At 33.0% G+C, this 27,458-nt stretch overlaps 1 protein-coding gene across 1 annotated transcript; it reads left to right on the forward strand.

Moving 5' to 3' along the window:
• LOC108908802 (cyclic nucleotide-gated cation channel beta-1) lies at positions 1 to 27,458 on the forward strand. The gene is made up of 6 exons (XM_023457241.1): positions 1 to 271; positions 5,616 to 6,147; positions 12,961 to 13,540; positions 21,522 to 21,751; positions 24,865 to 24,977; positions 27,029 to 27,458. The coding sequence occupies exons 1-6, from the start codon at positions 54 to 56 to the stop codon at positions 27,420 to 27,422; spliced, it is 2,067 nt and encodes a 688-aa protein (XP_023313009.1). The 5' UTR covers positions 1 to 53; the 3' UTR covers positions 27,423 to 27,458.

Raw genomic sequence — 27,458 nt, forward strand, 5'->3', positions numbered from 1 at the left:
TGCATACGTTGTCTGTATACTGTTAATTTTCCTATAACTTTGATTTTTAGAGAATGGTTTATCCCGAAAAGTTAATATTAGACCAAGTAATTGGAAAAACCTCTGCTCATTCAATGTCTTCTTGGTGCAGTGAACCTTTGGAAAGCAATAGCAATAATATCGATGTTACTGTTGGCTCGTCGAACAACTCTAATAACTACAATAATTATAATAAGCAAGATGGAATTACTTCTTCGTCGAATACGAATTCAAGCAGTTCTTCTTCTCAAACGTGAGTTTGTTAGATACATTTTTATTAACTGATAAACAGCCATCATTCATGTCACAGAATCATTTAAAATATCTACAAGGTGTTAATGAAATAAGTACTCAAAATTGGAGAGTATGTAACACATGTCAAAATATGTTGAAAACCTTAGTAGAGTTTTTGTCAGTGGCGGTCCCTAAGGCAGATACAGCCCCTTGAAGGGGTAACTCAGGAAACAGTTGTTATTGCATAATTTCAAAACGGTTTAATATTAAATCACCAAATTTTGGGGTTGTATTACTATTTATATGCTTAATATTCGGTATAATATACAAATCAAAATTTGCTACAGGAGTCTTAGAAAATATGAGACCATGGAGCAAATTCTACAATTTTTTTCACTTCCTGAACCGAAAATATAAAAATTTTTCATATTTTGCATAAAAAAGGTACTCTTGTTAGATTTTAATAGCAATAGCCGTTTTCTAGTAAAATCCATTTCAATAATTCATTACGTACCCAAAAATTCCTGCTGCAAAATAAATGTATCAAATTGTGCCACGAGAAAATTATTTTTGACACTTAACAGAGGTGTCAAGTATATGTCAATTACTGATTAGATTACCTACTCAAAATTTCAATCGAAGATATTGGAATTTGGGTACTGTAATAAACATAGAAGAAAATAAATTATTATAGGGCTACTATAGTACGATCGTAAACGATGCAAAGTAGAGCAAAAAATTGTCGGTCTTTTATCAAAGGAAAATCGTGTCATCATTTTTAGGAGGCGTAAGATGAACCGTTTCAAATTTAAAATGAAATTGAATGTAAAATCTGAANCCCAATGTGCGAAGGAGATGCCTTTGTTTTTCATTTTGTCCTTCATAAATATATAACTGTTAATCCATAATGCATAAAGAAATTATTCAATTTCCAAAACCCCCTATAAAATGTGTTGCACTGATTCCCTTGACAGGCAATGATTTATTACTTTGCATCGTATACGATCGTACTATAGTTTAGTTACAGACGAATCCGCGTGGATCACCTATCCGAAAGGAAAATTAAATAAAAATAGTAATTTTTCTCATGGCACAATTTGATATAATAATATGTATTTATTTTGCAGCTGGAATTTTTGAGTACGCAATGAATTATTGAAATGGATTTTACTAGAAAACGGCTTATGCTATTAAAATCTAACAAGAGTGCCTTTTTACGAAAATATGATAAATTTTCATATTTTCGGTTCAGGAAGTAAAAAAAATTGCGTACAAAAAAAATTATAAAATCTGCTTCATGGTCTCGCATTTTCTTACGCCCTTGTAACAAATTTTGATTTGTGTATTATACCGATTACTAAGCATATAAATAGTAATACAACTCCAAAATTTCGTGATTTAATATTAAACCGTCTTGAAGTTATGCAATAAAGACTATTTTCTGAGTTACCCCTTCAAGGGATCTCCGTTAGGGACCGCCACTGACAAAAACTCTACTAAAGTTTTCATCATATTTCGACATGTTTTACATACTCTCCAATTTTGAGTACATACTCTCCAATTTTGAGTACTTATTTCGTTAACACCTTGTATATTAACTTATTTACGTGAAAAAATATTTATTTTGAAAAATTTTCCATGGCGTTTGCGCTATTAGATCCACTAACAATTGACCGAACCATAGATTGATAAAGAATGCGGACAAATCTCTTTTATCACATAGCCGTATTTCTTCATTTGACAGTTGGTTATTATTGTTCCTCTTCAAAGACTGCATAGCTTCAAATTTCAAATTGGGTGAATCGAATTGAATTGAAATGTGTCAACCAGTCTAAATCTCCACGTTTGGTCGTTTTATTGAGACATCTTTAGAACGAAGATATTAGAATTGTTAGAATTAAAATTATTATTATTTTTTAATATTGATATTAAAATATTTGTAAATCAAACAAATAAAAAAAGGGGAGAAATTGATACAAACGTAAATTTGTGAATAAATCAAATTAAATTAAATAACATAAAAGTTATTCTTTCATATATGCTAATAAAAAGACGTATGTTGCTTACATCACAAATAGAATTATTAATATCGTAAGTCTATAGCACACATAAGACCGGTAATAACAATAGCACATATGAAACGATACACTATTACATCAATAAACTGTACCAACTAAAAGATTATTCCATAGACAGATTAATATTGTATAGGTAGTTTGATTTTTATTAAGACTTCTATTTTCCCTTCAGATTAAAATGGAAAGGTGATGAGATTTCATGTCAGATCTTTTGTTGACTGCATTATTTTTTTCTTTCGTCAAACATTTTCTTTAATTGTGCTGGTTCAAAATAAAAATTATATAAAATTTATCTACAGTATTTAGCAAGAACTGTATCATTACATTTTAATTTCTTAAGAGATGTAAAACGTTACGGCAACCCTTTTAGTGCTCATTGATTCGAGTTTTTAAAAAATAAGTAAAATTTTCGATTGAATTTGAACAAAGAAAAATAGGTTTTTTACATGTACTTACTTTTTATTAAAGATAACATAATTAAACCCACTTGTCTCAAAAATTCATTTGCTCAGAAAGGCTTCTTAATTATTATTTTGTAAAAAATGCAATAAATCTAGCTATCTGTGTATTATGCCACACATAAATATTTAAAAAAAAACTCGAATAAATAAGCATATTAAAAGTTGTCATGACATTTCAGATCGCTTAAAAAATTTAAAAAGTTGTAACACATCGCCTGCTGAAGGTTGTAATGTAGTCATACTTTACATAACGTCGTTGGCAATATAAGCACCAAAACTGCTATTTGAGTAATTTTTTAGGAAAGCAATATGAGAAAATTTTTTATGATATGTATATGGATATGGATATCTTAGTACTAATTATGTAATTGATGTGATGATTTCATTAACCTAAGGGTTTATTTCAAAAAGAGTGGTCTATTTTCTTTTTGCCGCTTACGCCCATTTGTAAGACCAACCACAATAATTTTTATTTTGAACCACGTTGATATAGAGTAAGCAACATAATCAGATGAAAGATTATTTGACGAAGAGAGAAAACAATGCAGTCAACACATTGAAAGATTCGACATTGAAAATCTCTTATTTTAGTTTAATAGGGAAAATGAAGAACTAATAAAAATCATACTTTTTTTACTATATTAAATACTTTCCCTATAGAATAATCTTTTAGCTGGTACAGATTACTGATGCGAGGGTGGTTCTATTGTTATAGTTGAAAATTTTTACATAATACTTAATATATCCTACCTACTATATTTTCTCATATTTGTTATTGTTATTACTTATTATGATGTGGGTTCTGAGACATCCCTCCTTATTGTTTCTTTATTTTATTTAAATAAATATTTAATACCGCACCGCCATTTGCACTTTTCTAAACATTGTCTAAATTAACCCGACACGGCGCGACCGTTAAGTCGCTGGCGCATTTGCCTACCTAGCAAATTAGAATCTAAATACTCAGCCACCAGCCAGAGCGAACAATCGAGTCTGTCACCAGCCCCAGCAGTAGAAATGTCACCGTTGGATGTAAGCAAGATTGTTACCAGTCCAGTTTGTGACGACTGCGCAGCCGCCACCGTTCGCCGTAGGAACTTGGTAGTCGAGCTAAGTTTGAAAATTTAGTTCATCTCCACCCGTCGCAGCGAGTCGTCCAGTCGGCCAATAACAGGAAGATCGATAAGTCGTAAGATTATCCTAAGTCCCACTTCTGAGGACTGTATAACCTCCAACGTTCACCATAGAAGCCTGGAAATTAGGTTGAGTTGGAGATTCAGTTCATGTCCACCTATAGCAGCAAGTAGTCCAGTTCGTCAACACCGAGGATCGCCGAAGTAAGTTAGGTTCTTGAGGTGATATGAGCATTGACGGCAGTGTCTTTAACTTTGTGGATACATATATCCGTAGATCCACGTGAAAATATCCGACAAAATCCGTAGCATAAATTATAAAATCTGTAAAAAATCCGCAAAAATGAAATACGAAATTCTTAGAAATTATTTATTTTCCTTCTGAAGTGGATGTTTAAATGTTCTACAAGATTGTTACTATAGTAATAAATACTCCGGGCTTCTCTTTAAATGTAAGAAAATTTATCTTGGAACGATCTAAAACTCTCCTAATTGTGGGCAATGTTATTTGGACAGCAGTCTTGTCAAAAATGAGCAATGGCTATAGATAAAGCATAGAATATAGAATAAAATTTAAAAAGTTGCATTCTTTTCCTTCAATTGGGTTATTTAAGAAAGGTTGACGTAGTTCCGAATTATGTAGTTTTACTAGAGTGGGTGTGCGCGGATTATTGTGGAATCGGCCGATCATGTTTTTTGATCACAGAGGTCTACGCACATGAACCGATTGGTCAGATACATATAACTACACAATTGATGACTTAGCCTATTATAAATTCGTCCATGCGCCCCTAACCATAACTGCCGTTTAGATTCAAGGACATTTACAAATATCGAACTAAATTAAGAATGACAACACGGACAAATTTATTAAAACGATAAAAAATCCGTAGATTTATCGTATTTATCGGAAAATCATTTTAAAAATCCGTAGATTACAAACGCTACGATTTATCGTTACTGCAACAGTTTCGACCAGTTCGCTTGATCGCTTCTTCCCCTCCTCCCCACCCCTGGTATCTGCACCACGCTTGTTGTAATATTCACTTGCTTGTTATGTACCACCTTTGACTAGTGTATATAGTCAAGATACCACTAACTCTGTTGTGCTTTGCCTTCAGTCAGCCGCTTAACAACGTAGTCGCTTGTCGCCGTCTAACCGTAACTTTATAATAGTTTAGACTGTATATCGAGTAACCCTTAATAAATGTAAATACTTACAAATTGTGACTTTATTTTTGTGACTTCTAACTCTCTCTAGACCCCTAGACATACTGTGTTTTCACTGTAGCTGCCTGAATAGTGGTGTTTGTGCACTGCAAAAAGGAACTGGCACCTGAGGCAACCGTCATCTCTCAGGCGTCATGGTGACAGACGCACTTCGATGCCGACGAACGAAGTGATAATAATGTCACGTACTTAATAATAATACCGAAAACCTATTTCTGAAGAAAGTAACATACTTTTTTATTTGTTTAATTTATATAAATATTTTAATGTGTTTAAAAAATATAATATTATTTCTGTATAACATTTGTATTGCAACATATTTGTTTTATTTAAGACTCCTGATGGAGATGTCTCAGTAAGGAGCCGAAACGTCGATATTCAGAGAATTGTATTTTCTTAAATTAACGTTTGATCAGAAATTCCATCATACTACTAATTGTTAAATTAAAACATGTTATTAGGTCTGCCAATCGGCAATTCATTCAAGACAGAATTAGACATCTCGTAGACGCCTTCTCAACAAGGGCTCAAGCTGCCAGGGAACGGATCGAAACCCCTGCGACCCCGTCGTCGATAAGCAGCCGGGAAACAGTAGAACCGACCCCTATTCCTCTGAAACCTAAGCTGAGCATCTCATTTTCCGACAAATATATCGAAGAGGTGCCCCAGACAAAGCTAGAAAAAGCCTCGTTCCTTACGACATTCCTAGATAGGAAGATAATCGACCCCAATGGCAAAATTTATGTGACGTGGATGTCAGTAGCTGCCATGGCCGTGTTGTACAATGCCTGGGTTATTCCACTTAGAAGCACGTTTCCCTACCAAACGGTGGACAGTAGGCCTATATGGATGACCTTTGATTATTTGGCGGATTTGGTATATCTTATCGATATGGTTTTGGTCCAACCGAGGGTGAAATATGTGAACGAGGGGTTCTGGGTTACTGATATAAAACTACTGAGGCAGAATTATATTAAACATAAGCATTTTAAGGTAAGTGGGTTTCCTAATCATCGATAGTGTATTTGCTAAACTAAAATGTAAACCGTGGTACATTTTAATGTGATGGATATTTAATATTATTAAATGCCCTACGACTTGACCTGCTCGATATAACTTGTTAAATGTTATTTTCATAATGGAAAACGGAAAATGAAGATGCTGTACTTACGTAAATGTGATTAGTTTTAAAACACAAAGTGGTAAAATTTCAAATAAAATACCAAATTTCAAAACATACGACTTAATAATTATTATTTACCTTTTTTTTTACTTTTCTATTAAAAAAAAATAGTCAAGTTTTAGGATCTGTTTTGCGAAAAGACAATTGATTGTTGCATTTTGAAAATATAAACTCAACTTTTTTTTTTAATGAAATTGTATACTTTTCATTTTTTTGGATTTTTTTCTTTTTTTATTACATTTACATATACAGGGTGATCCATTAACAATGGGAAAATCGAAAGCTGAAGATTCTACACGTGAAATGGTGACCATTGGCGCAAACATGCCTTATCCGAAAGTTGATAGTTTCGGAAATACAGTGCGTTGCAAGTTAAAATTTTAAATCGCTTTTTTGCGATTATTCTGAAAATATGTAGGTTAGGAATTTGAAAATTTGTGAAACCATATTTTTTTAAGCGACGAATAAGATGCGTGTTGCAATTTCAGCGTTGCTCATAGAGGGCGCCACTTACGAACAATTTTACCGAAAATTTTGTTAATAACTTTTTACCCTGTATGTCTAATATGAAACTTGATTCAAAACCTGAAAGAGCAATGATTTTTCCATTAATTATGTAGTCTTGTTTCATTTCGGTATCTCGATCCGTTTTCGAGAAAATTCGATTTAACGAACACTATGTTTTGATAATACGAGAAATTAAAAGCGAACAAACTAAGTATTTCTTCATGTTATTACAACAATTATCGATAAAACAAATGAAATACGTAATAATGATTTAAAGTAATTGTCCAAAGAATCCACCGTTGGCAATGATACACTTTGCACAACGTTTTCTGAGAGATCTCATATTGGGATTGCGTCTTATTTCGTTGGCAGCGATTTGTATTCTTTCCCGCAACTCTTCATGCGAACCAATAGATTCTTTGTAAACTATATCTTTCATTCGAGACCAAATAGAAAAATCAAGAGGATTGAAGTCTGGACTTCTGGGTGGCTAAGCAAAAATACTACCATGGTTTTACTTTATTTAAGAAGAGACATGTGGTTCATGCACGATGGAGTTCCACCGCATTTTTCTCGGTCAATGCGTACATATTTAGATGCAGTTTTTCCAAATCGCCGGATTGGCCACGTAAGCATTTTTGCTTGGCCACCCAGAAGTCCGGACTTCAATCCTCTTGATTTTCCTAATATATATTTCAAGGCACGCCCTTGTCGCGGTAAATTGTAACAGTTGTTTATTGGTTTATTGGCAGAACTTTATTGGCTTATTCTTTTCTTGGAATTCTATTGTACGGACTGTACTAATTCGTTGAATATTTTATCTCTTACGTCATATAAATTATTAGATTTCTCTTTGTTTACTTTATCTTTCAGAATCTCGGATCTAGATGGAGATCAAATTAACTTCTTCGGGATAAAATGACAGAGAAAAATATATTTAAAAAAATCCTTTGTCTAGAACGCAATGGGGTATACAATACACCTTCTATAGAAAGTATATTTCTCTTAATAAAATATTAAAATATGTGTTTAGTAGATTTAATTGCGGAAATGCATAAATATGCACTGGTTCCATGGCAATCTTTATTCCACGATGACTATATCGTGGAAGGTCAGTAAATAAATCACGCTAAATAGAAAAATTACGGCACTCGAAAAGGCGACAAATATACAGTTTAATTTCAAAAAACAAAAATTGAGCTTATATCCTTGCATTGCTAGAGTCAGTTGTTTTTTTTAAACTTTACCATAATTTCCTAGATAAAAAGGTAAAAATATAAGGGGATAGGGGATATGTGAATAATCCTGTAAGTCAACAAATGCTAATCATATAAAAGCAGTTTTATTATTTTTATATGATAAGATTATTTATAGCATACCTCATATCTACGCCGCTGGTTAACAACTTTCTTTCTTTTTCACATTTCATGTTGCTTTTCTGATATGACCAATATATAAAAATTGTCATATCCGGTTAAAAAATACAGTGTGTTTTTGTAAAAACAAAGTTTTTACCTCTGAAAAAGATAATATTTGGTACGATTTTGTGAGCACTCTGTATGACAATTATAAACAGTGACCACTGTTTACGGTGGACCTAGTACAATGTATGAGAGGATTGCTTAGATTAAATCTCAAAAAAAGAGTATATCAGTAACGATCAAGTGTAACGCCTAAAATGTCATTTTTTAAATTAAAATATTAATATCTCGGATTTTTGGTACATATTACGAAAAAGTTGCATAATTCCTTATAGAATATAAATATCCACTCAAATACAGGGTGTTCCATTTTAAAAAATACAATTTTGGTCAACTTTCCGAAAACGAATATCGCCCTGTATAAGTCAAATTATTTTTAAAATGTGCATTTCTTTCCGCTCCATCCGAAACTATTTTGAAATATTTCCTCAATTATATTCTAGCGATAAATCAACTTTGCCACAGCGTTGACTCACACTCTACAGCAAAATGGACTGAATAAAAAATTTGTAAATGTTGATAAATCTCTTCACTGATTTTAAAAATTAATTATCTCTTCAGGGTAGCAGAAATAACCAACTAAATAAAAAAAACCCAAAAAGATGCCAGAATAAATATTTACAGACTATGGTAAAATTCCCATATGTTGTACATACTTGATGACTTTGTGTGAAAGTATTTGTTTCTTGGTGATGGTGGTGAAATAGGCAATTCAATTTTTAAACGTCATGATCGAAACCTCATAATATTAGAAATACTTTAATAATACTTTTACTTGTTTTGGTATGCAACCTCTTACTGGCGTCAAGCATAATGGGTACCGAAAAGTCTAGAATGCGCTACACAACGTTAAACAATACAATACAATTCCTACTTATGTAGGTACGCAAGGGAAGACGTCAAATTATGACCAAATGTGTCTTATTCGAATATTACTCCTTTTTGTTCTACACATTTTATCTTATCAGATATGTAGGTATTTTACCACGTGGTTTTCTCTGTGTATAAACAATAGAGCTGAAGATGAACTCAGAGAAAGAATTGAATCCATGTTAAAAAATTAATGAACACAAATAAGGGCACAAGGATCCAAAGGATCCTTGTGCCCTTATACCCAAAAGGATACCCAAAAGGATCAGTCAAGAGTTATTTTTATAAAATTAATTTTGTCTAATCAAAAATTTCACAATGAAAAAAGCAGGAAAAAATACACTAATTTATCTTATTAATTTATTATATATAATTATTCAAAAAATACAATAAACTTCAGCAAATATTTTATTCTTTTATAATAAAATATATGATGTCAGTTATTGTTAGTGACACTTATGTGGACAACTCTGTCTTTATGGTATATACTACGTATGTACTACTTCAATTCTTAACATTTTAGACACCAAAAGGACCCCGCACAAAATGAATGGAAATTGGGTCCCGCTAGATTTGGCTGGAATTGTGATGTTATAATTCTCGACATTCTGAAGAAAAGTTGTCACGGGCCCAAAGTGATCCTATGGATAGTTTCAAAGATATAGAGGGGGGAAGTGTGTGATTTTGGCTGTAGGACTGAGTAAGCTTTACGAAGTTTCAAGTTGATGGATTCAAAAACTGAGGCATGTAATGAATTTTGACCAATAGATACAATGCTTTTGGGATGGCTGAACCTGAATTCTTGGATAACTTAGCCATCTAAGGTCACCTGGAGATCAGATAAAGGTCGTTTCAAGGTCAAACTGAAGAAAAGACTTGTACTGAATTTTGACCAGTGAGTGTATAGGTTTTTGGGCTCGCAGAATCTGAGTCTGGAAATAGCGTAACCCTAAAGGTCACCCTCAAGTGAATTGAAGGTCATTTCAAGATGAAACTAAAGAAAAGGCGGGGCTTAAATTGAGATTAAGTCAAATGAAATGACCTTGACTTGATTTCCAGGTGACCTTATAGGGCTAAGTTATCCGCAAATTCAGGTTCAGCGACCTCAAAAGCATACATACTTACAGGTTAACATCCGTGAAAGGCTTTTTCTTTACTTTGACCTTGAAATGATCTTGACTTGACCTAAATGTGACCTTGTAGGGCTAAGCTATCCCCAAATTCAGTTACTCTCCTCAAAAAACTTATATACGCACTGGTTGAAATTCAATACAAGCCTTTTCTTTAGATTCATCTTGAAATGACCCTGAATTGACTTGAAGGTGACCTTTAGGGTTACGCTATCTCCAGATTCAGATTCTGCGAGCCCAAAGACCTATACACTCACTGGTCAAAATTGAATACCAAGTTTTTTTTCTTCCGTTTGACCTTGAAACGACCTTTTCCTGACCTCCAGGTGACCTTAGATAGCTAAGCTATCCAAGAATTCAGGTTCAGCGATCCCAAAAGCATTGTACCTACTGGTCAAAATTCATTACATGCCTCAGTTTTTGAATCCATCAACTTGAAACTTCGTCAAGCTTACGCAGTTCTACAGCCAAGATCACACACTTCTTCCCTCTATATCTCTGAAACTATCCATAGGATCACTTTGGCCCGTGACAATTTTTCATCAGAATGTCGAGAACTATAACATCACAATTCCAGACAAATCTAGAGGGACCCAATTTTCATGCATTTTGTGCGGGGTCCTTTGTATTATTTTATTTAAATTGAATAAAAAATAGGCTCACCTGTATTATCCTTTTTGCCAACAGTACAGATATCAACTTGTACTTCTACATACTTGAGTACCTCTTTTACTAGACAGAGATATACAGGTGCGTTCCAAAGTAAACAGGACTTTTAAAAATAGGTATTTCTAGTGAGGCCATCTATTGACTATTGCCAATGACATGTGTTGGAAAGGTAGATCCTTCTCTGATATGCTGTCAAAATTTCATAACATTTGGACAAATAGGAAAAGATGCAGAGTTATTGCGTCTGAATTGACAGTATGTTTGTGTCATGTAATGTTGTTTTGTTTTAAACTTAGTAAAACCTCTACTGAAACGTTTCTATTGATGAACCAAGTTTATGGTGATGATTGTTTATCCTGTGGCAGAGTTCATGAGTGGTATACGTTTTTTAAAAACAGTTGAGAGGACATAAATGATGAGCAACATGTTGGCCTACCGAAATCCGTGATCACCGCAGATTCCATCAAAATTGTGCGCGAATTCATTAAAGATCAGCCAAAATCTTCATTGAAATTCTTGGAATTGAAATTAAGCATCCCAAAAACATCAATTTATCACGTTTTGGCCGAACATTTGGGTTACCGAAAAGTGTGAGCATGGTTTGTTCTGCACAGTTTCAGAATTCAACAATAGAAGGACATCATTGAGGAGGCCAAAAAAAAAACAAAACCTTTCTTTACAGCATTGTGACTAGTGATGAAATCTGGTGTTTTCAATATGATCCAGAAATCAAGCGCCAAAGTGTCGAGTGAAAGGCGCCAAACGAGCCGAAACCCAAAAAATCTCCTTTGGAGAAGTCAAAAGTGAGGACAATGTTGATTTGCTTCTAAGGGCATTGTCCACAGAGTTCATTCCACCACGTCAAACCGTTAATGCATAATTTGCAAATTTGAAGCGTTTGGTGCATTGTATTCGGCCACAATGTCTCGCAAAAGGAAGTTGGCGTTTGTTGCACGATAATGCGCCATCTCATCGATCGACACTTGTGACCGATTTTTGACTTTAAGTGACATTTTAACTGTGAGCCACTCACCGTATTCACTTGATTTGGCACGGTGCGACTTTTACTTTTTCGGAAAAACGCATTAGCCGATGAAAGGAAAGCGTTCTGCGGACGGAGAAGCCATCCGAAAAGTTTTTATTGACATCCTGAAGGATATCTCGGCTGACGATTTAAAACACTCATTCAACATGCTTTTAGACCGATCGCTGTATTGAGTCAGAAGGGGACTATTTTGAATAAAATAAATCGGTTTTGCCAAAAAACTTTTTGTTGTTTTTATTTTTTTAAAGTCCTGTTTACTTAGAGACGTAGGTACCTTGTATGTTACACGCCCATAATGATACACCAAGTAATACTATTTGCGAGTAATAAATTCAGACCTCATAAAAGTGATAAATTCGAATACTAATACTATTAAATTAAAGTATTCAATACTAATTTGTACTTGATTAATACTCAGCTCTACGAGTAGAGATTTTTTTCCACTTTTGGATAAAACGTACATTCTTATGTGGATAAACATGAAGGTGATATTTCGTCGTAAAAATTAACACTTCTGTATAATGTAATTTTATTATAGGTAGATTGCAATAATTGGAAATTCTGAATATGAATTACTTGAATGCCGTAGTTTTAGATTTGCTTTTATGAAACAAAACATTTTTTTGTTAACTTGTACGTATAAAATTATGATTATATCTGTATTTATTTACTTACGGGTTGGAAATAATTCTACGTAAAAAAACTATTCCAGGATACCTAATTAGCTCAAAATCTTAATCACATTCAATCCGCTTTCAGATATAGATAGCTGTTTACGCACTAGCCTCTATATACCCATTATCAGAGATGCGACGTGTTTGCGTAAATAATCTATAGATCAACAAGTTCTAAACCTTTAATTAATAGCTCTCGTCTCTTGTAAACAAAAGCCACCTGCTAATCTCTATATTTTTATTACAGCTGGATTTATTATCTCTCTTGCCGTTAGATTTGTTCTACTTTATTATGGGCCCAGAATTTGTAATATTGCGGTTTCCGAGGTTCTTCAAAATGCACACGTTCTGGGAATTCTTTTGTTTCGTGGATAAGCTTTTGGCGAATCCCTACATAATAAGGATAACAAGGACCCTCCTTTACATGATGTACTTGATTCACTTGAACGCTTGTGCATACTATGCTTTCTCTGCTTGGGAAGGAATTGGAAGCAATAACTTCGTTTTCAACGGAAAAGGAAACGCGTACATAAAATGTTTTTATTTTGCAACTAAAACAGCTACCTCGATTGGTAAAAATCCCAAGCCTACTCAGGAGATAGAGTACATGTTCATGACCTTTTCGTGGTTGATGGGAGTATTCGTTTTCGCGTTACTGATAGGACAGATTAGGGATATCATTTCAACTGCGACTAGATCGAAGACCGAGTATAGAAAACTAGTAGATGAAACATTGGAGTATATGAGAAGACTGAATTTACCACAGGATATGCAGAGAAGAGTTCAGCTTTGGTTCAATTATACTTGGGAAACTCAACATACTCTAGGTATTATATTTAGATAATGGTTCTTTAAATTAATAATCGATTTTAGTCATTGAATTATGTTAATGAAGGCGGCAACGGAGGCGGATTCGAGAAACCAATTTTTACAGTGTTCGTTATTGGTGATAATCAAATATTGAAATAATGAAATATTTCAAATATATGGAACAAAAATGCAGGACATATGAAGATAAAATTACTTTTGCTTTTTTTTTAAAAATGCATAATTTTTATAACTTAGCGTCAGACAAAATTCAATCGATTTACCACATCCCTAGAGCTAAACAAGTAATATTCACTTGTTTTGGGCTAAACGGATTCAACCCATCTATCTAGTCCATTGAAATGTTACATTCTTTTGGGCTTAGCGTGCAAAAGTCAGAGCACGCAATCTTATTTTTTAGATGTTAAGAGGGGGTTAGTGTAAAGTTAAATTCATGTTTGTGGGGTCGCTACCCTTGTGCATCGGCCGCCATCTTGTAAAAAGAGCTGCGAATGGTTTTTATACTACTACTTACTATATCGGGCAAACTATTCGTCGCACAGAAAATTTGTACACACATTTTATTGCAAATTAAATTCTCTACAAATTTGGTTCCGTAACTTTTAGTCGTAGAACTAAAAATAACAAAGTTATTAACGAAAATAGATAAAAATTTTCTTTTGGTCGTTATAACTTTTTTCTTTTCATTTTACAAAAAAGTTACATCAAAGCATTTTGATAGAGGGGTTTTCAAGGAATAATTTCCATTAAAAACTTTTTTCAAATTTGATTTATTTACAACGATGCGAAACTTACAATATTCTCGAGTACTAGTAAGTATACATTAATATGAATGATTAGGCATAGTTTTCTCTCATCTTTCCATTATTTTTATAAGAAACATTTTAATGATTGGCATTGCAATGTTGTTAATTAGTTATTTACTCTTTTCCCCACCCCCTACGAGGTAGAGTTTGGTGGCGCGTTATTTTTTACGTCGTATCCCTAGTAGGCAGAATCCACGGACATTTTCTAGCTGACATAATAATTAGTGTAATTAAAAATATCGAAATATATTTCCCAATCTACTGTCCTCAGTCTCTTTGATAGGCCAGGCTGCGACTCAGGAACTGGTTGAGCTTCCAATATTGAATTGTTGAGGAAGGATGGAGAATGAAGTGGCGTCATTGTTGACAGTTCATCTTTAAAATCATTCTCCTCGATCAATTTTGATATGTCCATTATGTTGCTGCATGTCTCCCCAGAACAATTCAGGTACACTGTAGAACATTTGAAGCCTGTCTTCCGACATCCACGCATTGCTCCACAGTTTCCTTTGCATCGGCAGAATATCAACTTTAGAAGCTCAGGTGGTGCTGGAGGTTTTGAACTTTGAACAGGCATCAATATTTGTCCATACTTTTTCCAGACCCAGTCTTGAGGGTCGTTGTAATTCCCGAGCCACGACTGGACCTGATGATAGACTCGGAGGCTGTGCAAGCGGGCTGTGTCTTGTGTTGGAGGAAGTGAAGACAAATTAAATGTATTCTTTGTCACTGACTTGGCGAATCGTTTATATCTAAGACTGTCAAGAGAATCATCATCTTTATTGCCACCATATAAAGAGATGAAAAAACGTTCGCCAACGGCAGTGAGCAAAGTAGGGTCGACTCTCTCATTGAGGAATAACGCTGTTCCACTAGCTAACTCAGGACGTGTCTCCAGGGTTGTGAGAAATTTCATTTTACCGATGTTGTAAGCTGCTGAAGTCGTGTCACATCCTGAGAAGGCATGGAGAAACAACAGATTATCCACAATGACGTCTCCGTACATAAAACTTGACGGACAATATAATTGTTCGGCTGTACGTCCTTTTGATGGTTTAAAAAAAATACATTTGAATGTGTTCTTCCAAATGCCGTGAGCAAGACAAGAATGTCGATATCTTCGGCGACAATAGTGACTGAGTCGAACGATTGGGATGCAGCAAGAGCGGAGCGAACGATGAGGGTATCTGCATCTGATTCTGCTTGGTCGACACTGAAACCCACCTCTTGTCCACAAAATTCAAAATAGTGTCCACAAAACTCAAAATACTTTTCACAATTAAATACGTCACGCACGCACGTGGTAGCACAACTGGAAGAAAACTTTGAAGGACACCTCCTATGCCTAATCATTCATATTAATGTATACTTACTAGTACTGGAGAATAGTGTAAGTTTCGCATCGCTGTAAAACCCTAATAAATAAATAAAATTTGAAAAAAGTTTGTAATGGAAATTATTCCTTGAAAACCCCTCTATCAAAATGCTCTGATGTAATTTTTTTGTAAAATGACCAGAAAAAAAGTTATAACGACCAAAAGAAAATTTGTTCCCAAATTTTTATCTATTTTCGTTAATAACTTTGTTATTTTTGGTTCTACGACTAAAAGTTACGGTACCAAATTTGTAGAGAATTTAATTTGCAACAAAAAATATGGTTACAAATTTTCTGTGCGACGAATAGTTTGCCCGATATAGTAAGTAGTAGTATAAAAACCATTCGCAGCTCTTTTTACAAGATGGCGGCCGATGCACAAGGGTTGCGACCCCACAAACATGGATTTAACTTTACACTAACCCCTTCTTGACATCCAAAAAATAAAATTGCGTGCTCTGATGTATTTTTTTTGTAAAATGACCAGAAAAAGAGTTATAACGAGCAAGAGAAAATTCGTTCCCAAATTTGTATCTATTTTCGTTAATAACTTTGTTATTTTTGGTTCTACGACTAAAACTTATGGAACCAAGTTTGTAGAGAATTTAATTTGCAACAAAAAATATGATTACAAATTTTCTGTGCGACGAATAGTTTGCCCGATATAGTAAGTAGTAGTATAAAAACCATTCGCAGCCCTTTTTACAAGTTGGCGGCCGATGCACAGGGGTTGCGACCCCACAAACATGGATTTAACTTTACACTAACCCCTTCTTGACATCCAAAAAATAAAATTGCGTGCTCTGACTTTTGCAACCCCAAATGTAACTTTTCAATAGACTATTCCCTACCCATGTCAGACTATTATGACAACCAGTGATGTCACAAAAATGACTTTAAGACCGTCATCGTGAAAATTTTCCACAGTAGACTTATCCGTTTACATCCGTTTACACTGTCTTCGGAACTGAAAGATGGTGAGTAAAAATCCGCAAAAGGAGCAGTATTCTACCATGTCCACATCGTTGTCTCTGGGTAACGCCAAGAGTAGAACTAAACTGGCAGTCAACAAAAGGTTTTTAACATTTATATGAGATTTACTCTAATGGAAGAAATGCCGTTGAGAAAATAGCAAAACCCCAAGTTTAGTTTCTCCCTGTCCGCTTCAGTTTGCGTTTGCCTGACGGAGCTTCAACTTTGTTTTACCAGCTAGAACTTCTGTTAGAGAGCTTCCATGTCTGAGCTTCAGTTTGAGTTTCCCTGTCCAAGCTTCAGCCTGATTTTACCTGATTGAAAAGTTGGGTGCTTCAACCTGGGTTTGGCAGCCTGAACTTCTGTTTGAGATAAGAATTTCATGTCTGACCTTCAGTTAGAGTTTCCTTGTCCGAAGTTTAGAATTAGTTTTCCTGTCACAGGTTCAGTTTGAGATTTTCTGGACATGATTTAATTACACTCTACCAGTCCGTTATTCAGATTGAGCTTGCTTGTCCGAGTTTAGGTTTATCGGAGCTTCAGTTTGAGTTTTCTGGCATTCCTGTCTGTTACAATAGTTGGATGTGATTATGGGGATGGGTATGGGAAGATGGGCGTTTGGTCCAAAATCAACTGAATATTACTTGTCTGGCCTAAAAAACATTTTCTGCCACTACCGGTCATAGTAGTTGAAAGCGAGTCGGTTTATGGGGGGGGGGAGTGATATAGGGGGAAGTGGATGATGGGGTGTGTGGCCTTAAGCTATAAAAATCATGTATTTATTGTATTTTTCCAATTTCCTCCTTCATTTGCCACAAATTATATTTTTACATTTTTCACAAGTTATTCATATTCAAAATCAAACGTTTTTTCAATTCAATCTTAAGATTAGATCAAATATTATGGCACGCAATAAAATTTAATAACTTTCTAGTCTAGCGAAACCCTTAATACCTTCCCATAACTAAAATCGGGCTTAAAATTTGTGATTCACGAAACGGTTTTTAAACGAAAACAAATAAAATCGGAGAATAGGGGGTCAAACGATAATAATTTCTGTTTTGAAATTTAAAAAAATCATAGTTTTTCTGTGATTATAGATATCCTAAAAAAGAATCTATACTTCATAAAAGAAAATCAATATATGAGGAAATAACAAATTAAATAAATTTAAAGATATATCTGTTGAAGATTTTCACTATTTTCATTATTCCCATCATATAATTATAATGTTCTGAAACTGTCGCAATTCATTAAAATAATAATACAAATACTATAACAGTCCCATCTGCTTAACAAGCCAGTTTGAGTTGAGTAGTAATAGTTTTCCACGATTCTTGAGTAATACATTCTATTATGCATTAGTCAACTGATAAACACGTATTCTCATTATTTTTTATGCATAATTCAGAGGCTCTGGCCAATGAGGAATCCTTAGTTAAACTCAAAGGGATTATCCTGACGGAAAAAATTGTGCTTTCATCTCTGCCGGAAAAAATTCAATTGCAGTCTGAGCAATAACATCCAAATCAAGGAAATGATGAATAAAAAGTATCTGCCATGGTTGAATTTTAAATGGGCCAGTGTGTCTGCGTCCATAAAGAAATCGTCAAACGGCAGGTTGTATAAGGAAAAATGGAATAAGATGTTTCCTTGGATTACTGAAAGATAAAAATTTAGATAGTGTTTTGAAATATCAGCAAAGGTGCTGTTGAATCCAATCCTTCAATTCCTAATTCTAATTGTAAGTTTATGTGATAAAGATTCGGATTCATTTGTTCAAATTGAATTTAGCAAATGGCAAAAAGCTATCGACCGTTTTAAAATTTACGAAAAAGGGGCACTACGTCGTTCAGCCATAAATATTACTTCCTCTTTGAAAAAGGAACAAATGCCTTATTTCGAATAATAAATTCCAAAAAACGTTATAAATATATAAATTTATTTTTTTTGGTATTTATCGAATGGATATTTCATTTTTTATAAAATTTATGTTGTTTTGGACAAAAATATAAACGTGAAAAAATTATATATGTACTATATGTACCCCTACTCAAGTAAATTACTGTTTTAAATCTTGATCTTAGTGTTTTTTTAATTTATGAGCACCCTGTATATGTAATCTAAGATGATTGTATGACAGTCTCATTTTTTCGAGGGGCAAAACTTTTTATAAAGAGTGACATTTTTCGATAAAGTCAAAAACAAAAGAGTTTCTCCTCTTGTCAACTCCATCCGTGGACATACATTATTAATAAACTTTATTGTACTTAAGGACGTTCGATACACCTCTTACGGGGCGGGCGGTGCGGAGAGTATGCCTATGTTTATACACGGGAGTCTTGTTGCAGTACCAACCTTACATAAATTAATTTCAGCGAACTAAGTATGCTATTTAGAATGAAATTTATACAACACATATTAGCTTGCATATTTTTTTCGTGTTTAATACACGTCAGTTCACTTTTTATTTGAATAAAAGCGTCTATTTATTCATTACGAGCTTGTAAAATTATGGATGAAATCTGGCAACATTGCCATGGCGTGGTGGTAAAAGTTGGGTCAACTGTCATTACTGTCAACTTTGCGCGAATTCCGTAAACATGAATGAACAACCAAGGTACAAAGGAAAAGTAATGACTGAAAAGTAATATAAAATGAGTGTAAAAGAGAATGTGGATTGATGAGAATAAAATAAAATGTGCAAACCGAGAATCCATATGATAACTATCAAGAAGTTCAGTGTATGATAGTGAGACGTCGACTTGTCAAATTGAAGATTATGACATAACATCTATACTGTTCGTTTTGCAAAGAGATCCTTTCAATTTTTGTTTCAAATTGCTAGTATATTGCTTTAGATCACGAAAAATTTATTTAATATTAATTATTACTACATATATTTTCGACTGGAATAATTTTATAATCTATAATTGAGCTATTCAAATATAACGCATCAGTCCAAGCATTAAATACAGCGTACAGTGTTGCCATATTTCCTTTCATTGGATCAGATGTTTGTTCAAATTTGTCAAAACGTTATCTATTCATTCCATTATCTCAATAATTACATTGTAAGTGCATATTTTTATTGTTTTAAAATGTTTAGTAATATTTAATTCTTTAATTACAATTTTATTTTCCCGATCCTAACCATTTTTAAGAGCAATATTCACGTTTGATTAAAGTTTTTTCCCAACTCCCATAAGAGCCTGTGTAAAAGAGCATAATTTTTAAATTCATTTTTCAAAAAAACTACGTTGTCAATCGATCTGATATTTTTACACAAGTCAGTTTGCATATTTATTAACAGATTTCAATTGCTTTGAAAACATTCTTACCATTTTTCTTTTGGTATCGAACCTCCTTGAATTCTCAAGTTTTTACTAAATTATTTTATTAAAAAGTAAAAGAAGTCAAAAAATCTTATGTTTTGCTTTCTTTAAAATTGCTTATTAACGATTTTTTGCATAAAATTTTCCTTTTACATTTTTTAAATAAGCCATTTCGATGAGAAATTCAATTCTCTACAAAATTTTTCCTATGAACTATATCGAAATTTTGCTTCGTTTTCGTGGTATATTTAAAAAACTGCAAAAGTGTTTTTTCACACTTATCTTCAATTTCAACCCTCTAATTTAATAGCACCTCGCGGTTTTTTCATTTTTAATGACCCTTCGAACAAGTCATGTGATGAAAATCCTTGAACGTCTTGTTTCCTTCCTTTTTTGCAAAAAATGAGAATTAAAACATATAAACATATAAACGCGACGAAAATCGAAAAATTGACTAAGTTTGAGCGACTATATATCTGTCAATTTTCATCCAAAAATACTCTACAGCCTCTTGTTTTGAAGGAAATTTTATATACTTTTTTTTTTGAAGCAATGCCTATACCTATCTCTGCTCAGAAAAAAGTTATTTGCATAAAAGTAAAAAAAAAACAAAAAATTGATTTTTTTGCATTTATTTTGTTAAATTGTTTTTAATATATTTTCGATAGAACATCTCATTATCTACAAAATTTTTCCTATACAATACCCTCAAATTTTGCTTCGTTTTCGAGATATACTCAAAAAACCGTAAGGGTTGCATTTTCACCCCTATCTCCAATTTCCAATTTTCATTTAACTCCGCGTTTTTTTCTTTCTGAATAACCATTTGAACGATTCATTCAATAAAAACCCATCAACGTTGTAGTTTCTTAGTACCCTGATTTTTAAGACATAATCAATAAGCCTATAGCGGCCCGTTTCATAATTTATTAAAAAGTCCTTAAAATATTTTAAATAAGTAAAATTCACTACCAATTAACATTTGTCAGAATTTTGTTTAACGAAGTGATTACGGTTTAACTGTTGATTATCATGAAAATTTTAACCAGCTTCTGGATTATCAAAGCTAGAAGTTTCTTATTGTCTAGATGCCCTGAGTTGTGAGAAGAAAGATAATGAGAATGTTTGTTTACCAATTCGCAAATGCATATTAAAATTCATTATTCGATAATCGTGGAAAATTATTACTATTCAATTTAAATTGGTTTGTTAAGCAGATGGAACTATTATGAAAAACGGTCTTTGATTAGTAGTTTAATAAAATAAAGCTTTGTGATAGTTTCAGGACATTATAATTATGTGACGGGATATAATGACACAAATATAGCCAAGTTAAATCTACTAGAAATAGATTTTAAGAGGTGATATGATGGGTTTACTAAACGCTTTGTAAAAAGTTTTTTCACTTTTACAAACCCCATACAATAATTTATTCGACACTCTTATCGCCACCCTTACAGGAAAAAAATCCATCTTAATTTTATACTTTTAGATGAGAATACAATAATGGACTGCTTGCCGCACAAAATGAAAACCGACATAGCAATTAATGTACATATCCAGACTCTTAGCAAAGTAAAACTCTTTGCGGACTGCGACGAAGCCCTCTTGAGGGAATTGGTGCTGCAACTGAAATCGGTTATTTATCTTCCAGGGGATATCGTATGCAAAAAGGGCGATGTTGGGAAAGAGATGTACATCATACAATCAGGAAAAGTGCAGGTAAACGAGTTCTATGTTGTTTTAAAGCTTTTAAACTAATTCAAATTAAGGTATTTTCCGTTAAAATAATTTCAAAGTATTAGGATTACCATAAATATTTTTAGAATTTGACGTAGGTAGCTATACAGAGTTCATAAAATAAAATCTGGAATACGTAAACATGAAATGTCGAAACGGCTTTTATTTTTAATTTTACAAAACAATGTCTTCTAAGAAAGTTCATTTCAAGTTTGGCCTGTCTTGGGATTTCGAGTTGATCAAGCCTTGGATCCATATCCTATCCAATTTTTTTTCAAAAAAGTATAATTTTCAAATTTTAGCCTTCTGTACTCTGCACTCGATAACGAAATATTTATACACATTTTTTTATATGACATTTCTTCTTATTATTGACTACTTCAATTCAAATTTAAAGTTTTGCGAATTAAATGTTAAAACTGTTTTCCACATAAATATTTTATGTAATATCTTTAGAGTTTGTGGTATTACCAATATATTAAAAAATACCAAACTTTGTAATTATTAGTATCTTCCGAACTTATGTCCTCACTTTCCTCATGTATTTTCCGTTAGTCTTGTTATTTTTTTAATATATCAATTTTCCTGGAAACTGTATAAAATATACGATTATTTCAACTATTGTTATATTGTTAATAATAAATTAATAATAATAAATAGTCAAAAATTACCACCATCCTTCACTTACAATTAGTCATCATCATAAATGAAAGAATACATTAGGCCTAATAATAGGTATAAATAACAAATAAAGGAACTGTATTTTCTAGTAAAATTAGGTCATTATTATGACAACAAATTAAAAAAATGTCAATTTTATTATTACAAATCGTCCCTTATGCCCTATAGTACTGAAATATCAGCCTTGGTTATTGTAAAAAAGAGATGATAAAATTATGATAATTTTGCAGCAGTTTGTAATAATTTATTCTATCAAATAATCTGAAATTTTCCATTTTATATTTTCTTTCAAACAGTAAATTTAATTGATCTTAGACACATATACATCGTCCGCAACAAGTTATTCATGACTCTATGATGATAGTCGATTCTTTCAGTTGTAAATACTAGTTTCACTATTATGACAGTCTTGAAGTATTGTTTCACGTGTAATAAGGTTTTCTTGTTCGAGAAATATGCCTAATTTCTCGAACATATTTCATTCAAATAAATTAAGAAATTCAGTAAAGCAAACTTTCACAACAAGAACAGAAGATGGCATAAGGAACAATTAAAAAAGGGACGGTCTGAAATATTAAAAGCGAATTGAATGAAATTTTCAATATTCTAAAAGGCAGTAATCCCAAGGGGCCGAACAGAATTCTAAGTAAGGTGTGACAGTGTTTTTCATCCTCGTTGAGTATTTTTTTACGTTAAAATGGTGACATGAGGCTTGGCATTATTACGAAGTAGAGTGTTTTTTATTGATTGGGTGTACCACTTAATTGACACTCTTTTAACAAGACTGAATAATAAAAAGTAGGTATTAATTGTATCTTTATACAGGATGTAACTTTGAGTGCAGGTTATATGTATAAAAAGGCTTCCCTTGACCTTTAGAAACACGTATCACTAGTTTATTTTTTCGTCCTGAAAACTTTGAAATTAATTTTAACCTTTTTTTTAGTAATTTTCGTACCCCGCCGCTGGACAAGCTGGCTGACCTCCAATAACGGGGCGCTTTAGTCACAACACGTGCACAATTGGGAACTGGGTTGTGTATTGTTGTCAAATCTCATATTTAAAGGAAACGTTATTAAAAAGCAACTTTCCACACCACTCGCCGTAAGGTACTGCTCTTTGATGCACGTTACTTTTGTTGAGTGAGCGTTCGCCATGAGCTCTAGCATTCCATAAAAAGTGTAATTCTTTTAAATAAGATAAACTATGAAACAGTACCTACTTAGCAAGTAACCTAGCAAAAAACTCAAATAGTAGTCAACAATGACAAATAATGAAGTATACAAAAATAAAAGGTCTGTTTGGTCACCTGATTTTTATAACATTTACAATTTTGCGGCCAAACTTCGAGTTTAAAATTTCTGGTTCTTAATTTCTCATTCTCTAAATTTGTTCCCCTCCAAACGCCTTATTCGCGTTAAAGCTCGCACAATCTTTTAAATGTTCTAACCTGCCACTTCTCACTATGTGGACGTTAGGGTACGGAGTTCGTTTGGAATTTAATAACAAATTGTTTTCTGTTTAAATATCCTTAATATAATTTCTTACCGTCGACACTGGATAAGAAATAAAATGGATGATTGTATCCTTCAGGTGTCTCAGTCTCCACATACACTGTAGGTTTACCAATAATCTTTTTACAATTACATGGTGGTCCGGCTACAATGTTGAACCAATCTTACAAACATTTTCTTATTCGCTACTTATAAATCGGCATAATCTATCTGATATCGCCGTCTTCCTTGTTCCTGGTGACATTAAAATGACACGTCGCTAAGTTATATAAAAGCAATCTGTTTTGCTAAATGATTTTTCATTGTCACTACCACAATGTAGGTTGATTTAAAAACAACTGATAACGTTGCACTAATACGCAAATTCTGGGTGTCTCGATTTACGCCGTCCAGTGACGGGTATACAAGAGTTAAAGTGCATTTTTAAAGACTAATCATAATTCGACTACCTATTTATTTGATTAAAAAAAAGAATTTCGGATTCGTATTCAGGGGAATACGTACTACCCCTAAAAACGTGACCACTTAAAGTTACACCCTATATATGAAGAAAGTACCACACTTTTTAAGAACAAAAAATACTGATGACTACGGTAGATATTTTCGTATATCGTACATCACGGTAGATGTTTTTCAACAAATTTATTAATTTTATGTTTGTCTTTCTAATAAGTTAATTGTAATTGATGGGCAAATAATTACATATTACAATATTTTAGTTTCGTTCAATTTTTCGTTATGTTTCAAAAGATTTGTCAGCATTACTACAAGTACCCTTTTAGTACTATTAATTTAAAATTGCAGAAAACTTTTATATTATTATTTTAAACTTAAAATATTTAATTTAAAATACATTTTTACTGATGCATTTACTTAGACGTAAAGAGTTATTTTTTTTAGGTTATAGGGCGTACTGAAATCGAAGTTCTTGCAACACTATCCGAAGGATCCGTTTTTGGAGAAATTAGTTTATTAGGAATTCCTGGAATGAATAGAAGAACTGCGGATGTCAGGTAAGCTTGAGTGACTAATCATTAGAAAAATGATTAATAATCACCATACGTCGTCATCAAGTTTAATAAGATGCGATTTTTTACGGACTATATGCGATTCGAATATAAATAATACACATAAATCCTAGGGTCATCCAGAATCTAGTATCTGTTTTACGAACAAAAGGCATGTCAAAACTAGAGGAACTCACAACCCCAACTGTTAAAAGTTAATTAAATGAAGGTACACCTGAGTTAACATATTAAGTTTAATCAAACATTTAATAGTTGTATTTTCAAAAACAATATATAATAGATATGTACATTTTCACAAAAAAAAATATCCAAGTGTAATGTGTGAACATTTTTCCGTGTTTTAACAATCCAGAATTTCAAACTTTTCCTTCAACACCCTGCGAATTATGGAAACGATAGTATGGATGGACCGTAAGAAGAAGGTGTATGTTGTAACCGAAGATTTGGAGCAACGTGTGGATCATGTTCCTACATCAGATCGCCATTCTACTTTGATACAACCCATAATGACTGGCCATACACCAACGGATTGTTTAGGATTTGATCTGGAAGAAGTCCACAAAATATTTCGCTCATCGGTATCAGTTAGGCCCAGTTGTATCAAATACGTATTCACTGACGTTTAAGTGAACTAACATTGATTCAGTAGAAAAATAGTTATACCGTCGTTTCAAAGTACTTGTCCAGTTAAACTGGTAGTAATCAATTGATGGCATTACTGAAATTCCAAGAAGGAGGAAGTTGTTCGCAGTAACCTCAATTTAGTCGTAAAATATATATATTTGAAATAGTATACCGCCAAATCTAAGGTAGAATATTACTATTAGGTAGGTACTTTTGTAAAATGAAATTTCAGGTGTAATTCCATATGTTATGGGTACGAGAAGAGATACGTAGAACTCCAATTTTCATGGGGTCTATAAATGTTAGAATGGGTTGTGGTATTCTAATAATTGCACGTAGGTAATCCATTACCATTCCATTTATTGAAATGAATGACACGATTTCAATAATGTTCTCGGTCTTCTATTTAACATTACATTTACTAATTCAACAAAACCCTCGTCACGGGTTAATTCTCAAATAATATAGCTTGCTGCATGACCACTGATTTGAATAATAGACCTTTTTCACACCAGAGACCGCACTTGCTATTTTACTACAATAGAGGTATTTATGTTTAGAGATTATGTCTTTTTACCGTATGATTACTGGAAGATTGTTTTTAGTTACCTATAGAAATTAAGACGAATTTCTTGATCTAACCATTAAACAAAAAAAATTCAAGCAGACGCTTTAGCTGAAAACTTATATTTTTTATTTGACTGTATGGTTTCAAGTAAAACAATAAATGCAGATAATAATTATTATTGAACTCATTGATGACTGAAATAAAAAAAATAGGATTGCAGGCCATGGATGTTGTGCTGCTTACGACAATACTTGTCTGCATAATATATAGTTTTGAAAATGTAAAAGTTTCAGTGTTTCTGATGGAATATATTGAATCATTTGCTTATAGTGCGATTTTCTCTTATATGAAAATTTTGGTATTTTATTGGAGGAAGGTATTTTTGAATCTCTGTCTTTGTCCTACAATTAAATGAATTGGTTGTAACAAAATTAAGTTTAAACTTTAGATATAAGAGAAAAATAAAAATTTGTAAAATTTCGCACTGAAGTAACTAACACTCAAAGTATTTCAAAATTTATGAATTTAAAAAACGTTTTATCTAAAAGTGGTTAAATGCTAAATAACTAAACTTTATTTATTGTTAAGTATATCATTATTATACCATTCAGTGGTAAAAAACAGTAAGTGAATGTATATGTATATCTCATTTCTGTGGTGTTTTATGTTTTTTATATGTATAATAGTATAACTGACTTAAGATTGGTAAAGGATATTTATTCAGTCCGACATTGACATTCACGTTTTTCAAGTGATCACGATAAGGCCTTAATGTTATTCAAGTACAGATTTTCAAGTACAAAACATTCAGTGTTTTAATGTGAATCATTTTGTATATTTCCAGATCACAAGGATACTCAAATCTGTTCGTGTTGAGTAAAGCTGACCTCAACGCTGCTCTATCTCATTATCCTGAAGCTCAAGACTTGCTCAACAAGAAAGCCAAAATGCTCATGAAGAAGAACGCAGCTTTAGAGAGAAAGCACAATGCGATGATTATAATAAACAATCCTTCTTCTCCCGAGAAGCAAGCCAAGCTTCTCGAAACTGTTTTACAAGTTCTACCCCAGGACTCGAAAACGAATAAACTGTTGAGGTTTGGCAGTAGGGGAAAGCCGAGGTCCAACCCAGAAAACGATAAGTTTAAATACAGGAATAGTTTGCCTATCATAAGGAATTATGGTAGTATCGACCAAACGGTTCAGGCTAAAGTCACCGTCCACAGGACATTGAGCTAATTTTGTTAGAAATATAGATAAATATGTTTCACAATG

This window comes from Anoplophora glabripennis, unplaced genomic scaffold (genome assembly GCF_000390285.2).
Source record: "Anoplophora glabripennis isolate ALB-LARVAE unplaced genomic scaffold, Agla_2.0 scaffold456, whole genome shotgun sequence".
Taxonomy (NCBI): Eukaryota; Metazoa; Arthropoda; class Insecta; order Coleoptera; family Cerambycidae; genus Anoplophora; species Anoplophora glabripennis.

What these genes read in the sequence shown, in the direction of transcription:
- LOC108908802 (XM_023457241.1), top strand. Translation starts at nt 54, where the DNA reads ATGGTTTATCCCGAAAAGTTAATATTAGACCAAGTAATTGGAAAAACC. An exon ending in TTAAACATAAGCATTTTAAG is followed by an intron (nt 6,148 to 12,960) that starts GTAAGTGGGTTT and finishes TTTTTATTACAG; the next exon opens with CTGGATTTATTATCTCTCTT. An exon ending in TACAATCAGGAAAAGTGCAG is followed by an intron (nt 21,752 to 24,864) that starts GTAAACGAGTTC and finishes TATTTTTTTTAG; the next exon opens with GTTATAGGGCGTACTGAAAT.